At 54.9% G+C, this 16695-nt stretch overlaps 2 protein-coding genes across 18 annotated transcripts in view; one reads left to right on the forward strand and one right to left on the reverse strand.

Moving 5' to 3' along the window:
• Positions 1-9: 9 nt before the first annotated feature.
• ttc24 (tetratricopeptide repeat domain 24) lies at positions 10-9708 on the reverse strand. Of its 9 annotated transcripts, none has more exons than XM_078933731.1 (14): positions 9607-9708; positions 9324-9404; positions 8831-9258; positions 8203-8496; positions 7929-8130; positions 7652-7858; positions 6921-7049; positions 6724-6845; positions 6410-6627; positions 770-843; positions 599-683; positions 466-515; positions 247-283; positions 10-164 (listed from the first exon to the last, which is right to left on the reverse strand). In XM_078933731.1, exons 3-14 carry the CDS (start codon positions 9152-9154, stop codon positions 53-55), a joined length of 1854 nt encoding a protein of 617 aa, XP_078789857.1. In that variant the 5' UTR covers positions 9155-9258; positions 9324-9404; positions 9607-9708; the 3' UTR covers positions 10-52. The 9 variants fall into 9 exon arrangements, with proteins under 9 accessions (XP_078789857.1, XP_078789858.1, XP_078789859.1 ...); XM_078933732.1 differs by having other exon boundaries at positions 9382-9450; positions 9607-9663; XM_078933733.1 differs by lacking the exon at positions 9607-9708 and having other exon boundaries at positions 6410-6465; positions 6550-6627; positions 9382-9589.
• Positions 9657-16695, forward strand: part of iqgap3 (IQ motif containing GTPase activating protein 3) — a 53768-nt gene continuing 46729 nt past the window's right edge. For all 9 annotated transcript variants that reach the window (XM_023964056.2, XM_023964059.2, XM_023964058.2 and 6 more), the window contains exons 1-8: positions 9657-9816; positions 10408-10495; positions 10564-10720; positions 10814-10891; positions 10970-11046; positions 13880-13947; positions 14210-14323; positions 14399-14577. In XM_023964056.2, coding sequence (XP_023819824.1) covers positions 9789-9816; positions 10408-10495; positions 10564-10720; positions 10814-10891; positions 10970-11046; positions 13880-13947; positions 14210-14323; positions 14399-14577 — 789 coding nt within the window. In that variant the 5' untranslated portion in view covers positions 9657-9788. The remainder of the gene's footprint in view (positions 9817-10407; positions 10496-10563; positions 10721-10813; positions 10892-10969; positions 11047-13879; positions 13948-14209; positions 14324-14398; positions 14578-16695) is intronic.

Raw genomic sequence — 16695 nt, forward strand, 5'->3', positions numbered from 1 at the left:
TCCAGCTCTTGACCCTCAGCAGCCTTCAGTCCCTTCAGCGTCCATCACAGCCCTACATGAGTGAACAAAACAGAGACCTCCCCCTGGACACGGGGGGCGTGGTCTCGCTGCTGTCAGCTCCCCTGGTGGGCGGGCTCTCTGCTTGCTGAGCCAATGAGGCTTCGCTGAGGAAAACACAGCAGAACCTCTGCCTCAGGGACAAAGACAGATCTTTACAGATGAACAGTTGAGGATCACCTGAATCACCTCATGTGAAGCTCCTCTCTGCACAGCACCTGCTCACCTGGAAACACAGACAGGTGTCTCAACCTCTCCAACAAAACATCTACATGCTCCCCCAGGTGTATGGGGGTGTGGCTCCTGTCAGTAACAGGACCACTGTGACAGATCCCGTGACCCCCTGGGTGATTTACTTCATATGTGTGACCCATTCATGGGCATTCCACAGTGTGTATCCGGAACTACCTGGAACATCAGGTGAATCAGGTGTGTGATGTCGTCTGGATGGATGTGAACTGGAATCAGAAACAGAGAAACCTCTAAAACTGGATCTGTTAGAGCTCAGACCACTAGATTTTGTGTGGGCTAACTGCAGTACCTGTACGGTCCAGGTACGGTTGTCGTGTCGTCAGGTGTTTCAATGGCTCTTCCTTCTGCTGAAAGTCTCTGATCTCCTAATCCACCTGTCAGGATCAACCGCACGTTTCCATGGAAACAGCATCCATGCAAAACCCCCTCCAGGATATTTTCTAGATCAGGTGAGACTAACCTGGCCTCTTCACACTAAAGCGGAGTGACTGCTGATTGGCCTCAGGAACCAGGCTGTGAGTGATGTCATCCTTTCTGTAAAGCAGGAGGAGGGGGTGTGTGTGTGTGTGGGGGGGGGGGTTCAGTCTAGAAACAGGTTCAATAATGTTTGGTTTGATTCAGATCAGTTCAGATCTGACTGCACTGTTAGAGTTTGACGCAACTAGTTGGTCTCTGCAGGATCCACCTCCTGCCGCAGAAGAGGATCCACCTCCTGCCGCAGGAGAGGATCCACCTCCTGCCGCAGAAGAGGATCCACCTCCTGCCGCAGAAGAGGATCCACCTCCTGCCACAGAAGAGGATCCACCTCTTACAGCAGAAGAGGATCCACCTCCTGCCGCAGGAGAGGATCCACCTCCTGCTGCAGAAGAGGATCCACCTCTTACCGCAGAAGAGGATCCACCTCCTGCCGCAGGAGAAGATCCACCTCCTGCCGCAGAAGAGGATCCACCTCCTGCCACAGAAGAGGATCCACCTCTTACAGCAGAAGAGGATCCACCTCCTGCCGCAGGAGAGGATCCACCTCCTGCTGCAGAAGAGGATCCACCTCTTACCGCAGAAGAAGATCCACCTCTTACCGCAGAAGAGGATCCACCTCTTACCGCAGAAGAGGATCCACCTCCTGCCGCCGCAGAAGAGGATCCACCTCCTGCCGCAGAAGAGGATCCACCTCCTGCCGCAGAAGAGGATCCACATCCTGCCGCAGAAGAAGATCCACCTCTTACTGCAGAAGAGGATCCACCTCCTGCCGCAGAAAAGGATCCACCTCCTGCCGCAGAAGAGGATCCACCTCTTACTGCAGAAGAGGATCCACCTCCTGCCGCAGAAGAGGATCCACCTCCTGCCGCAGGAGAGGATCCACCTCCTGCCGCAGAAGAGGATCCACCTCTTACCGCAGAAGAGGATCCACCTCCTGCCGCAGAAGAGGATCTACCTCCTGCCGCAGAAGAGGATCCACCTCTTACCGCAGAAAAGGATCCACCTCTTACTGCAGAAGAGGATCCACCTCCTGCCGCAGAAAAGGATCCACCTCCTGCCGCAGAAGAGGATCCACCTCCTGCCGCAGAAAAGGATCCACCTCCTAACGCAGAAGAGGATCCACCTCCTGCCGCAGAAGAGGATCCACCTCTTACCGCAGAAGAGGATCCACCTCCTGCCGCAGAAGAGGATCCACCTCCTGCCGCAGATGAGGATCCACCTCCTGCCGCAGAAGAGGATCCACCTCTTACCGCAGAAGAGGATCCACCTCCTGCCGCAGGAGAGGATCCACCTCCTGCCGCAGAAGAGGATCCACCTCCTGCCACAGAAGAAGATCCACCTCTTACAGCAGAAGAGGATCCACCTCCTGCCGCAGGAGAGGATCCACCTCCTGCTGCAGAAGAGGATCCACCTCTTACCGCAGAAGAGGATCCACCTCTTACCGCAGAAGAGGATCCACCTCTTACCGCAGAAGAGGATCCACCTCTTACCGCAGAAGAGGATCCACCTCCTGCCGCAGAAGAGGATCCACCTCCTGCCGCAGAAGAGGATCCACCTCCTGCCGCAGAAGAGGATCCACCTCCTGCCGCAGAAGAGGATCCACCTCTTACTGCAGAAGAGGATCCACCTCCTGCCGCAGAAAAGGATCCACCTCCTGCCGCAGAAGAGGATCCACCTCTTACTGCAGAAGAGGATCCACCTCCTGCCGCAGAAGAGGATCCACCTCCTGCCGCAGGAGAGGATCCACCTCCTGCCGCAGAAGAGGATCCACCTCTTACCGCAGAAGAGGATCCACCTCCTGCCGCAGAAGAGGATCTACCTCCTGCCGCAGAAGAGGATCCACCTCTTACCGCAGAAAAGGATCCACCTCTTACTGCAGAAGAGGATCCACCTCCTGCCGCAGAAAAGGATCCACCTCCTGCCGCAGAAGAGGATCCACCTCCTGCCGCAGAAAAGGATCCACCTCCTGCCGCAGAAGAGGATCCACCTCCTGCCGCAGAAGAGGATCCACCTCTTACCGCAGAAGAGGATCCACCTCCTGCCGCAGAAGAGGATCCACCTCCTGCCGCAGATGAGGATCCACCTCCTGCCGCAGAAGAGGATCCACCTCTTACCGCAGAAGAGGATCCACCTCTTACTGCAGAAGAGGATCCACCTCCTGCCGCAGAAAAGGATCCACCTCCTGCCGCAGAAGAGGATCCACCTCTTACTGCAGAAAAGGATCCACCTCCTGCCGCAGAAGAGGATCCACCTCCTGCCGCAGAAGAGGATCCACCTTTTCCCACAGAAGAGGATCCACATCCTGCCGCAGAAGAGGATCCACCTCCTGCCGCAGAAGAGTATCCACCTCCTGTCGCAGAAGAGGATCCACCTCTTACCGCGGAAGAGGATCCACCTCCTGCCGCAGAAGAGGATCCACCTCCTGCCGCAGAAGAGGATCCACCTCCTGCCGCAGAAGAGGATCCACCTCCTGCCGCAGAATAGGTTCCACCTCTTACTTCAGAAGAGGATCCACCTCCTGCCGCAGAAGAAGATCCACCTCTTACCGCAGAAGAGGATCCACCTCCTGCCGCAGAAAAGGATCCACCTCCTGCCGCAGAAGAGGATCCACCTCCTGCCGCAGAAAAGGATCCACCTCCTGCCGCAGAAGAGGATCCACCTCCTGCCGCAGAAGAGGATCCACCTCTTACCGCAGAAGAGGATCCACCTCCTGCCGCAGAAGAGGATCCACCTCCTGCCGCAGATGAGGATCCACCTCCTGCCGCAGAAGAGGATCCACCTCTTACCGCAGAAGAGGATCCACCTCTTACTGCAGAAGAGGATCCACCTCCTGCCGCAGAAAAGGATCCACCTCCTGCCGCAGAAGAGGATCCACCTCTTACTGCAGAAAAGGATCCACCTCCTGCCGCAGAAGAGGATCCACCTCCTGCCGCAGAAGAGGATCCACCTTTTCCCACAGAAGAGGATCCACATCCTGCCGCAGAAGAGGATCCACCTCCTGCCGCAGAAGAGTATCCACCTCCTGTCGCAGAAGAGGATCCACCTCTTACCGCGGAAGAGGATCCACCTCCTGCCGCAGAAGAGGATCCACCTCCTGCCGCAGAAGAGGATCCACCTCCTGCCGCAGAAGAGGATCCACCTCCTGCCGCAGAATAGGTTCCACCTCTTACTTCAGAAGAGGATCCACCTCCTGCCGCAGAAGAAGATCCACCTCTTACCGCAGAAGAGGATCCACCTCCTGCCGCAGAAGAGGATTTACCTCCTGCCGCAGAAGAGGATTTACCTCCTGCCGCAGAAGAGGATCCACCTCTTACCGCAGAAGAGGATCCACCTCTTACTGCAGAAGAGGATCCACCTCCTGCCGCAGAAAAGGATCCACCTCCTGCCGCAGAAGAGGATCCACCTCCTGCCGCAGAAGAGGATCCACCTCCTGTCGCAGAAGAGGATCCACCTCTTACCACAGAAGAGGATCCACCTCCTGCCGCAGAAGAGGATCCACCTCCTGCCGCAGAAGAGGATTTACCTCCTGCCGCAGAAGAGGATCTACCTCCTGCCGCAGAAGAGGATCCACCTCTTACCGCAGAAGAGGATCCACCTCTTACTGCAGAAGAGGATCCACCTCCTGCCGTAGAAAAGGATCCACCTCCTGCCGCAGAAGAGGATCCACCTCTTACTGCAGAAAAGGATCCACCTCCTGCCGCAGAAGAGGATCCACCTCCTGCCGCAGAAGAGGATCCACCTTTTCCCACAGAAGAGGATCCACCTCCTGCCGCAGAAGAGGATCCACCTCCTGCCGCAGAAGAGTATCCACCTCCTGTCGCAGAAGAGGATCCACCTCTTACCGCGGAAGAGGATCCACCTCCTGCCGCAGAAGAGGATCCACCTCCTGCCGCAGAGAGGGTTCCACCTCCTGCCGTAGAAGAGGATCCACCTCCTGCCGCAGAATAGGTTCCACCTCTTACTTCAGAAGAGGATCCACCTCCTGCCGCAGAAGAGGATCCACCTCTTACCGCAGAAGAGGATCCACCTCCTGCCGCAGAAGAGGATTTACCTCCTGCCGCAGAAGAGGATTTACCTCCTGCCGCAGAAGAGGATCCACCTCTTACCGCAGAAGAGGATCCACCTCTTACTGCAGAAGAGGATCCACTTCCTGCCGCAGAAGAGGATCCACCTCTTACCGCAGAAGAGGATCCACCTCCTGCCGCAGAAGAGGATTTACCTCCTGCCGCAGAAGAGGATTTACCTCCTGCCGCAGAAAAGGATCCACCTCCTGCCGCAGAAGAGGATCCACCTCTTACTGCAGAAGAGGATCCACCTCCTGCCGCAGAAGAGGATCCACCTCCTGCCACAGAAGAGGATCCACCTCCTGCCGCAGAAGAGGATCCACCTCCTGCCGCAGAAGAGGATCCACCTCCTGTCGCAGAAGAGGATCCACCTCTTACCGCAGAAGAGGATCCACCTCCTGCCGCAGAAGAGGATCCACCTCCTGCCGCAGAATAGGTTCCACCTCTTACTTCAGAAGAGGATCCACCTCCTGCCGCAGAAAAGGATCCACCTCCTGCCGCAGAAGAGGATCCACCTTTTCCCGCAGAAGAGGATCCACCTCCTGCCGCAGAAGAGGATCCACCTCCTGCCGCAGAAGAGGATCCACCTCCTGCCGCAGAAGAGGATCCACCTCTTACCGCAGAAGAGGATCCACCTCTTACTGCAGAAGAGGATCCACCTCCTGCCACAGAAAAGGATCCACCTCCTGCCTCAGAAGAGGATCCACCTCCGGCCACAGAAGAGGATCCACCTCCTGCCGCAGAAGAGGATCCACCTCCTGTCGCAGAAGAGGATCCACCTCTTACCGCAGAAGAGGATCCACCTCCTGCCGCAGAAGAGGATCTACCTGCTGCCGCAGAAGAGGATCCACCTCTTACCGCAGAAGAGGATCCACCTCCTGCCGCAGAAGAGGATCCACCTCCTGCCGCAGAAGAGGATCCACCTCTTACCGCAGAAGAGGATCCACCTTTTACCGCAGAAGAGGATCCACCTCTTACCGCAGAAGAGGATCCACCTCCTGCCGCAGGAGAGGATCCACCTCCTGCCGCAGAAGAAGATCCACCTCTTACCGCAGAAGAGGATCCACCTCCTGCCGCAGGAGAGGATCCACCTCCTGCCGCAGAAGAGGATCCACCTCTTACCGCAGAAGAGGATCCACCTCTTACCGCAGAAGAGGATCCACCTCCTGCCGCAGAAAAGGATCCACCTCCTGCCGCAGAAGAGGATCCACCTCCTGCCGCAGAAGAGGATCCACCTCTTACCGCAGAAGAGGATCCACCTCCTGCCGCAGAAAAGGATCCACCTCCTGCCGCAGATGAGGATCCACCTCCTGCCGCAGAAGAGGATCCACCTCTTACCGCAGAAGAGGATCCACCTCTTACCGCAGAAGAGGATCCACCTCTTACCGCAGAAGAGGATCCACCTCTTACCGCAGAAGAGGATCCACCTCTTACCGCAGAAGAGGATCACTCTGCCCGTCTTTTTAAATGGGGCAGCCATAACGTCCAACAGAACCAGAACCCAAAGCCAAACTGCTTCTGGTACCTCTACAGCTCCAAACAGGAAAGGGCGGCGTTACCTGATGGGGGTCGTACCGGCAGCTTGTAGGGGTTGTGGTCTTTGTGGGTTAGGCTTCTGACACAGAAAACAACTGGAATGAGCCTCATGTCTCGACTGTATTATGGAAGGTGGATGCTGCAGTGGGTGTAGGACCCCCACCTCCACCCCGACACACAGACTCTTTTGCAGCGCAGTGCTCAGACGCTTTACCAGCGGGTCCTGACGAGCTCTGTCTTCCTGAAAGAGAAAGCTTACCCTGTGATTGGCTGTGGGAGGAAAGGCAGGGGGGATGTGCTCAGCGGGTCACATGACCCTTCACCTCGGGTGTGTTACCTTGCAGTGACTGAGCGTGCTCAGAGCCTGTTCATAGAGTTGAACTGCTCTCTGATGTTTTCTCTGCCTCAGATAGCACTCCGCCAGAGACTGACACACCTGTACCTGAGCCAGGTGATTCTCTGCAGTGACAAGCACAGGTGGAACACCAGAACTCTGCAAAAACACAGGTGCAAATGTCATGCGTCCATTCCTACCTGTGTCTCTGAACCCCTGAAGAGAGAGGATGAAGCTCTCCACCGCCTCGTCTTCATCACCCAGCTGGGTCCACGCATGAGCCAAATTGCTGTAGCAGCGAGCCCGGTCGCCATGGCAACCCAGAGAGCCTTTAGAAAGATAGACAGCTAAGTGTTCTGGTCCATTCAGTATAAATGCAGTCTTAATGCTGATGTTCAAGGCGAGTGAGTTCCGGAGATTCTCCCAGAACCTTCAGAACAGTAAGAGCTGGCGGTCCGACCAGCCTGCCTGAACACACCTGACTCAGGTAATAAGCAGCAGTCTAAGGAGAGCTGAAAAGGCAGGGCGGTGGATGTGGCGGACCAGGTTGGGGTGCTCCCCAAAACAAGTCCTGGGGACGGTTTAAGACGTGAACTCTCCTGTCTGATAGAGCTGAAGGTTGAGGTGAACTTTGACCCCGAACCATGCTGCTCTTATTCTGCAGTCAACTGCTGGGGTTATTTGAGGACACAGGTGTCCAACTCCCGTCCCTCAGGGTCAGCGTCCCACATGTTCTCCAACTAACCTGACCCAGAGTACCTGAAAAACCAGCAGCATGTCGGCCCTCGAGGCCTGGAGTCCGACACCCCTGCAGGAACGGGGGTGGGGGGATGGAACACGTTCTAGTTCAAGTATGGTCATTACGGGGGAGGAGTTACGCAGATGTATATTTACTGCTACAGGTACAGGTGAGACAGGTATGCTGACTCACCGTAGAGCCCCGCAGCCAGCCTGTGATAACCCACTGCCTCTGAGAACTGGCCCATGGAGTTCAAGGCAGCTCCCAGGTTCTGCAGTACTTTGGCCAGCAGGGGGGGCTGCTGAGCTGGAAGGATCAAGGCCCGCTGGAAACACTGGACAGCCTCCTGGAAACACCTGAGTTGGCAATAAGACACGCCCACCGAGAGGAACAAGTCTCCTGGACGACATCAGAGAGATTCACGTCTGATCAGAACATCAAACAAACAGTCACGGGGGAAGGTAATTACCCAGAATCCTTGGGTCAGAGACGCTGTTTGTCAGACTCAGACACTCCCCCAAAATGCCGCTGATGTCGGTCTTATTGAACTGATTTGCTCTGATCATGTGACTTCCTGCTTCTTTTAAGGCGTTAGCCGCACAATCCAACATGGCAGCCACTCTGTAGCTGTCTGCAGCCCGCAGGAACCCGCGTGCTGCCAGAACCCAGTCCTGGAACAGAACCCCAGTCACGGCTGCGCTTCCGGACCTCAGAGACTGAGCCGGTTCTGGGGGTGATCTCACCTGTGTTTGACTGTAGCAGCGGCTCATCTCCATGCAGGCGTCTCCTTCAGAACCTCCGTTCCCTTGTGACCTGTACAGATGAGCAGCCCGCAGGAACGCCGCTGATGCCTCTTGGGTTTTTCCAAGTGCATTGTGGGCAATGGCGAGGTTGAACTGGAGGTCCGGGCAGCGGTCAGCTTTGGAGCCAGGCTGAGACTGTTGCAGAAGGTCTAGAGCTTTATGAGGTTCTCCTACCTCCAAGTAGGCTGCTCCGAGGTTAAAGAAGCAGGCCCCAAGGACCCGGGAGTCTTGCAGCTTAGAGGAGCAAAGCATGATGGGAAAGGTAGCAATGTAAATCGGTCGCAAAAGTTAGACAGTCACCTTCTTTGGCACTATCAAAGAAATCATTCTGATCCAAATCCCATGGGCCTGTTTCTAAACTGGGTTCAGAGGTCAAACCATTTAGCAGAACGTGGGGGGGCAGCAGGTAATCAGCCTCCAGAAGCTGATGTGCCCTTTGAACTCTTTCACTCCTGACACTCTGACCTGTCGTTGAACTTTGGTCTGTAATCTAACAATATCTGACCTCTGAGCTTTGACCTCTGAAGTGGCCTCTGACCCCTCTGGGACCTCCGTTGATGCCGTTTACCTGTGCTGCAGCCTGCAGAGCAGCTTTGAAGCACCTCACGGCGTCTCGTGACCGTCCGTCTTCCAGAGCCTTGTGGCCGGATAAGGTCAACACTTGGACGTCAGTTTCCTTACGGCGTCCTTGTCTCCTCAGTGTCTTCACCTGTCCATCAGGTGGAGTTGCTGACTTAGACGCCATGTTTGGTCGGCAAAAAGAAACTGTTACCGTAATAATGGTCCGGAACCAGGACTGGACTGAAAGAGTAAACCAGCAGTGGAATCCTTCAGAAGGCTTGATGGTCAAGCAGCTGTCAATCATTAGGATGTTCTGCGGTTCAAATCCCATAGGGGACAGTCTCTGGGTTCTTGGGCGGAACACCTAACTTCAGATCATCTCCACCAGTAAAAAAAACACTGCAGGTCCGTCATCTAAATCAGAATGGCCGCTTCCTGGAGAGAAAATGTTTTTTAAAAACACTAACCGGGTTCTAATGAAATTCTAACCGGGTACTAACCAGTCCCAGCCGGTCTGGACCTCTTGCCCCCCTGAAGTCAGAGCTCCTCCCTGCTCACCTGAGTAAACAGCAGTAGTGTTCCTGTTCGGGGCAAAGGAGTCTGTTGATCTTGGTTGCTATGGAAACACTGCCGTGCACGTGACAAGAAGCCAATGAATTAAGACACAAGAGTTAAAGAAATATTAAATATGAAACTCAATAAATTAAAATAAAAACTTAAAAAGAGCATTTCCACAACGAAACCACCTCTCTAGTTTGGATTGAGTGGACCTAACTTCATTACCCACAATCCAACGCGCCACAAGCTGACCAAACGGATGCGCCGTTGAGGAGCGAGCCAATCAGAGCGCGGCGGGAGCTTTCAAACCCTCGACCGGAAGCAGCGGCGGACGGTTGGTCTATCACAGAACCGACAGGAGCCCGCGGAGAGCACAGCTACCGGGACCCGCGAACCCGCTGGTCAGCATGGCGGATCCAGCCGCGCAGAACCGATGTAAGTACCGGAACCTGCACGACTCGTTCCGAACCAGCTGCACGGGGTTCAGTTCTGCTAGCTAAGCTTGTGTGTTAGCTGGAGTTCTGCCGAACCTCCGTGATGAGACGAACCTGGACCGTCTCCTAGTCCAGGTGGTCTTATCAACTCTGAGGCCCTGCAGACCCCCCCCCCCCCCCCCCGGAGGTCAGGTCACGAAGGAACCGCTGCTTCCAGATGCCACAAAACCAAGAACAGCAGAACCCAGTAGAACATGTGACGTCACTGAAGAGAACCCTCAATTCCGTTTTGATTGATTGATCTCTAAACCCAGCGGACAGCGACCTTCCTGATGACCCCCCCCCCCCCCCCTCCTACTAAGTTCCTGAACACCGAAGCAGCTGAGGATGACCTCCTCCCCACAGGTGTCCTCACCTGACTGCAGTGGACATGCCCCGCCCACTCCAGGCTTTGTTTTTACTGTGCAGAGCAAACGTTTCAGACCGTTGGTCCAGTTCTGTGCTGAAGAACCGGACCTCTGGCCTCTAGCGTCTTCTGTTGTGCTGATCAGACCTCTGACTGGGATGGGGGTGTGGTTTGTGTCTCGATCAGTTGAGCGCCTCACGGCGGAGCAGATGGACGAGCAGAGGGTCCAGAACGTGGCGTACCAGTACCTGTGCAGGCTGGAGGAGGCCAAGAGGTCTGTGTTCAGAACCGAACCGGTCTGGTCTGCTGTTTTTCTCTGAAAAACTGAAATGTGCTCCTCAGATGGATGGAGGCGTGTCTGGGGGAGGAGCTTCCTGCTCCCACTGACTTGGAGGAGGGACTGAGGAACGGCGTCATTCTGGCCAAACTGGGTCATCGCTTTGCTCCGACAGCCGTCCCTCTGAAGAAGATCTACGACCCGGAGCAGCTCAGATTCCAGGTGGTTCTGATCTGCCATTAAAGGGGTTTCCTCCCCACCTTTTCCTTCCTGGGGGGTTCCGGGTTCTGATGAGCTGCGGTCTGATTCCTTCAGGCTGCGGGCCTGCAGTTCCGTCACACCGACAACATTAACCACTGGAGGAACGCCATGACGGCGTTGGGCCTGCCGGGGGTCCGTGAGCAGACTGGTTTTTCAGAACTTTGGTTCGGTGGTCCGTTTCAAACCTGACGAACTCTTGTCTGTCGTCAGATCTTCTATCCTGAAACCACAGACGTGTACGACAAGAAGAACATGCCAAAAGCTGTATACTGCATCCACGCTCTCAGGTACACCTGTCTGTCTGCTCACCTGTCTGTCTGCTCACCTGTCTGTCTGCTCACCTGTCTGTTTGTCACACCTGTCTGGTTGTCTCACCTGTCTGTCTGCTCACCTGTCTGTTTGTCTCACCTGTCTGTTTGTCTCACCTGTCTGTCTGCTCACCTGTCTGTCTGCTCACCTGTCTGTTTGTCACACCTGTCTGGTTGTCTCACCTGTCTGTCTGCTCACCTGTCTGTCTGCTCACCTGTCTGTTTGTCTCACCTGTCTGTTTGTCTCACCTGTCTGTTTGTCTCACCTGTCTGTCTGCTCACCTGTCTGTTTGTCTCACCTGTCTGTTTGTCTCACCTGTCTGGTTGTCTCACCTGTCTGTCTGCTCACCTGTCTGTTTGTCTCACCTGTCTGTTTGTCTCACCTGTCTGTCTGCTCACCTGTCTGTTTGTCTCACCTGTCTGTTTGTCTCACCTGTCTGGTTGTCTCACCTGTCTGTCTGCTCACCTGTCTGTCGTTTCACCTGTCTGTCGTCTCACCTGTCTGTCGTCTCACCTGTCTGTTTGTCACACCTGTCTGTCATATCACCTATCTGTCTGCTCACCTGTCTGGTTGTCTCACCTGTCTGGTTGTCTCACCTGTCTGGTTGTCTCACCTGTCTGTCATCTCACCTGTCTGTCTGCTCACCTGTCTGTCTGCTCACCTGTCTGTCTGCTCACCTGTCTGTCATCTCACCTGTCTGTTTGTCTCACCTGTCCGTCTGCTCACCTGTCTGTTAATCTGTCTGTCTGCTCACCTGTCTGTTAATCTGTCTGTCTGCTCACCTGTCTGTTTGTCTCACCTGTCTGTCTGCTCACCTGTCTGTCTGCTCACCTGTCTGTCGGCTCACCTGTCTGTCGTCTCACCTGTCTGTCGGCTCATGTGTCTGTTTGTCACACCTGTCTGTCATATCACCTATCTGTCTGCTCACCTGTCTGTTTGTCTCACCTGTCTGGTTGTCTCACCTGTCTGTCATCTCACCTGTCTGTCTGCTCACCTGTCTGTCATCTCACCTGTCTGTCTGCTCACCTGTCTGTTTGTCTCACCTGTCTGTCGTCTCACCTGTCTGTTGTCTCACCTGTCTGTCATCTCACCTGTCTGTCGTCTCACCTGTCTGTTTGTCACACCTGTCTGGTTGTCTCACCTGTCTGGTTGTCTCACCTGTCTGTCATCTCACCTGTCTGTCTGCTCACCTGTCTGTTTGTCTCACCTGTCTGTCGTCTCACCTGTCTGTTGTCTCACCTGTCTGTCATCTCACCTGTCTGTCGTCTCACCTGTCTGTTTGTCACACCTGTCTGGTTGTCTCACCTGTCTGGTTGTCTCACCTGTCTGTCAGCTCACCTGTATGTCAGCTCACCTGTCTGTCTGTCTCACCTGTCTGTGTGTCTCACCTGTCTGTCGGCTCACCTGTCTGTCGGCTCACCTGTCTGTCGGCTCACCTGTCTGTCGACTCACCTGTCTGTCGTCTCACCTGTCTGTCATATCACCTGTCTGTCATATCACCTGTCTGTCATATCACCTGTCTGTTTGTCTCACCTGTCTGTTTGTCTCACCTGTCTGTCTGCTCACCTGTCTGTCGTCTCACCTGTCTGTCGTCTCACCTGTCTGTCATATCACCTGTCTGTCATATCACCTGTCTGTCATATCACCTGTCTGGTTGTCACACCTGTCTGTCTGCTCACCTGTCTGTTTGTATCACCTGTCTGTCTGTCTCACCTGTCTGTTTGTATCACCTGTCTGGTTGTCACACCTGTCTGGTTGTCTCACCTGTCTGGTTGTCTCACCTGTCTGTCATCTCACCTGTCTGTCGGCTCACCTGTCTGTCGACTCACCTGTCTGTCGTCTCACCTGTCTGTCATATCACCTGTCTGTCATATCACCTGTCTGTCATATCACCTGTCTGTTTGTTTCACCTGTCTGTTTGTCTCACCTGTCTGTCTGCTCACCTGTCTGTCGTCTCACCTGTCTGTCATATCACCTGTCTGTCATATCACCTGTCTGTCATATCACCTGTCTGTTTGTCTCACCTGTCTGTTTGTCTCACCTGTCTGTCATATCACCTGTCTGTCTGCTCACCTGTCTGTTTGTCTCACCTGTCTGTCTGCCCACCTGTCTGTCTGCTCACCTGTCTGGTTGTCTCACCTGTCTGGTTGTCTCACCTGTCTGTTTGTCTCACCTGTCTGTCATATCACCTGTCTGTCTGCTCACCTGTCTGTTTGTCTCACCTGTCTGTCTGCTCACCTGTCTGTCTGCTCACCTGTCTGTTAATCTGTCTGTCTGCTCACCTGTGTGTCTGTTAATGTTGGGTTCAAACAACCTGCAACATCTGAATAACGTCAAACGGAAAGAAAGACGAGAGATAGAAGGACCTTTAGGAGGAGAACGAACAGAGAATAATGCCCAGTAACTGTCTCTCTCCGCTCTGGTGCATATTCCTGCCCCCTCCCCTTTTATTACATTTCCAAATGAGCTGAAACAGATAAGAACACAGCTGCAGCGCTATCAGAAAACATTCATTGTAACGTGTCCATCCGTTCAGTCTTTCCACACCGTCTCTGGCCCTGCAAAGCCTTTTCTCACCGATAAACTGACACAGAGCCTCCTTTGATTCCGGTCTGGAAGCTGATAACATGCTGATCTTGGACAGTCGTTTAGCCTTCACCTCCCTGTGAAACGGAACTTGGACACAAACACTTCTGCAAACATAATTATATTACCTCTATAGCTAGGTAATTCCTAAAAGCAAATATGAGATGACTTGTATACAATTTTCCAACAGTTAACCTGTCTGTCTGCTCTCCTGTGTGTCTGCAGCTTGTACCTGCACAGACTTGGTTTGGCTCCACCCATTCATGACCTGTATGGACAAGTGATGTTCACAGGTAACTTCCTGGGCTGTCCAGGTGCTTTAACTGAAGACTTGTTGGCGGGAATCTGGCGTTTAGGAAGGAGGTATTGGAACCGGGTTAGCTTTAGGAGCCACCTCATCTTGTATAACGTTTAAGCCACTCCCTTCACACCTGGCTAGGGTCCACAGTTCTGCCAGGTGCTGGCGGGTCCTGTGGACCAAACCAGGTGTGCTAGAGCAGGAACGAGTCTAACTGAGCGGACTGAAGCGAGCTGTGGTTGGTTGTGACTGAACAGATGAAGAGATCAACAACATGAAGCTGGAGCTGGACAGGTACGGAATCCAAATGCCAGCCTTCAACAAGATAGGAGGCATCCTGACCAATGAGCTGTCGGTGGACGAAGCCGCAGGTGAGGCGGATTCTGGTTGGCTTCAGCGAGTTGGTGGGAGGAGCTGGCAGGTTTCAAGCTGTGATTTCCCATCAGTGCATGCAGCGGTGGTTGCCATTAACGAGGCACTGGACCGAGGAGATGTGCACGTCACGGCTCAAACTTTGAGGAATCCTGCTGCCTTGCTCACTGACCTGGAGGAGGCGCTGATGTGCGTCTACCAGGAGAAGCTGCAGCAGGCGAAGAAGAGGAAGGCTCACACCGCTGTGTGTAAGGTGTGTGTGCGTGTCTCACCTGTTTGCGTGGCTCACCTGTGTGTGTGTGTGTGTGTGCGTGTCTCACCTGTGTGTGTGTGTGTCTCACCTGTATGCGTGCGTGTCTCACCCGTGTGTGTGTGTGTGCGTGGCTCACCTGTGTGTGTGTGTGTGTGTGCGTGTCTCACCCGTGTGTGTGCGTGTCTCACCCGTGTGTGTGCGTGTCTCACCCGTGTGTGTGCGTGTCTCACCCGTGTGTGTGCGTGGCTCACCTGTTCGCGTGGCTCACCTGTGTGTGTGTGTGTGTGTGTGTGTGTGTTTGTGTGCGTGTCTCACCTGTGTGTGTGCGTGTCTCACCTGTGTGTGTGCGTGTCTCACCTGTGTGTGTGTGTGTCTCACCTGTATGTGTGCGTGTCTCACCCGTGTGTGTGTGTGTATGCTTGTCTCACCTGTGCGCATGTCTCACCTGTGTGTGTGTGTGCGTGTCTCACCTGTTTGCGTGGCTCACCTGTGTGTGTGTGTGTGCGCGTGTCTCACCTGTGTGTGTGCGTGTCTCACCCGTGTGTGTGCGTGTCTCACCCGTGTGTGTGTGTGCGTGTCTCACCCGTGTGTGTGTGTGCGTGTCTCACCTGTGTGTGTGCGCGTGTCTAACGTGTGTGTGTCTCACCTGTGTGTGCGTGTGTCCCACCTGTGTGCGTGTCCCACCTGTGTGCGTGTCTCACGTGTGTGCGTGTCTCACGTGTGTGCGTGTCTCACCTGTGTGTGCGTGTCTCACCTGTGTGTGCGTGTGTCCCACCTGTGTGCGTGTCTCACCTGTGTGTGCGTGTGTCCCACCTGTGTGCGTGTCTCACCTGTGTGTGTGCGTGTCTCACCTGTGTGCGTGTGACCCACCTGTGTGTGTGTGTGTGTCTCACCTGTGTGTGCGTGTGTCCCACCTGTGTGTGTGCGTGTCTCACCTGTGTGTGTGCGTGTCTCACCTGTGTGTGTGCGTGTCTCACCTGTGTGTGTGCGTGTCTCACCTGTGTGCGTGTCTCACCTGTGTGCGTGTCTCACCTGTGTGCGTGTCTCACCTGTGTGTGCGTGTCTCACCTGTGTGTGCGTGTCTCACCTGTGTGTGCGTGTCTCACCTGTGTGTGCGTGTCTCACCTGTGTGTGCGTGTGTCCTGTGTGCGTGTCTCACCTGTGTGCGTGTCTCACCTGTGTGTGTGCGTGTCTCACCCGTGTGTGTGCGTGTCTCACCCGTGTGTGTGCGTGTCTCACCCGTGTGTGTGTGTGCGTGTCTCACCCGTGTGTGTGTGTGCGTGTCTCACCTGTGTGTGTGCGCGTGTCTAACGTGTGTGTGTCTCACCTGTGTGTGCGTGTGTCCCACCTGTGTGCGTGTCCCACCTGTGTGCGTGTCTCACGTGTGTGCGTGTTTCACGTGTGTGCGTGTCTCACCTGTGTGTGCGTGTCTCACCTGTGTGTGCGTGTGTCCCACCTGTGTGTGTGCGTGTCTCACCTGTGTGTGTGCGTGTCTCACCTGTGTGCGTGTGACCCACCTGTGTGTGTGTGTGTCTCACCTGTGTGTGCGTGTGTCCCACCTGTGTGTGTGCGTGTCTCACCTGTGTGTGTGCGTGTCTCACCTGTGTGTGTGCGTGTCTCACCTGTGTGCGTGTCTCACCTGTGTGTGCGTGTCTCACCTGTGTGTGCGTGTCTCACCTGTGTGTGCGTGTGTCCTGTGTGTGCGTGTGTCCTGTGTGCGTGTCTCACCTGTGTGTGTGCGTGTCTCACCTGTGTGCGTGTCTCACCTGTGTGTGCGTGTCTCACCTGTGTGTGCGTGTGTCCTGTGTGTGCGTGTGTCCTGTGTGTGCGTGTCTCACCTGTGTGCGTGTCTCACCTGTGTGCGTGTCTCACCTGTGTGTGTGCGTGTCTCACCTGTGTGTGTGCGTGTCTCACCTGTGTGTGTGCGTGTGTCTCACCTGTGTGTGCGTGTGTCCCACCTCTGTGTGTGCGTGTGTCTCACCTGTGTGTGCGTGTGTCTCACCTGTGTGTGCGTGTCTCACCTGTGTGCGTGTCTCACCTGTGTGTGTGCGTGTCTCACCTGTGTGCGTGTCTCACCTGTGTGTGTGCGTGTCTCACCTGTGTGTGTGCCTGTCTCAC

Source organism: Oryzias latipes, chromosome 16 (assembly GCF_053564925.1).
Source record: "Oryzias latipes strain Hd-rR chromosome 16, Olatipes_Hd-rR_3.1".
Taxonomy (NCBI): domain Eukaryota; kingdom Metazoa; phylum Chordata; class Actinopteri; order Beloniformes; family Adrianichthyidae; genus Oryzias; species Oryzias latipes.

What these genes read in the sequence shown, in the direction of transcription:
- ttc24 (XM_078933731.1), bottom strand. Translation starts at nt 9,154, where the DNA reads ATGGGATTTGAACCGCAGAACATCCTAATGATTGACAGCTGCTTGACC. An exon ending in GCTGGCTGCGGGGCTCTACG is followed by an intron (nt 7,050 to 7,651) that starts GTGAGTCAGCAT and finishes ATCTTTCTAAAG; the next exon opens with GCTCTCTGGGTTGCCATGGC. An exon ending in AGAGAGGAGCTTCACATGAG is followed by an intron (nt 165 to 246) that starts GTGATTCAGGTG and finishes TGTTTTCCTCAG; the next exon opens with CGAAGCCTCATTGGCTCAGC.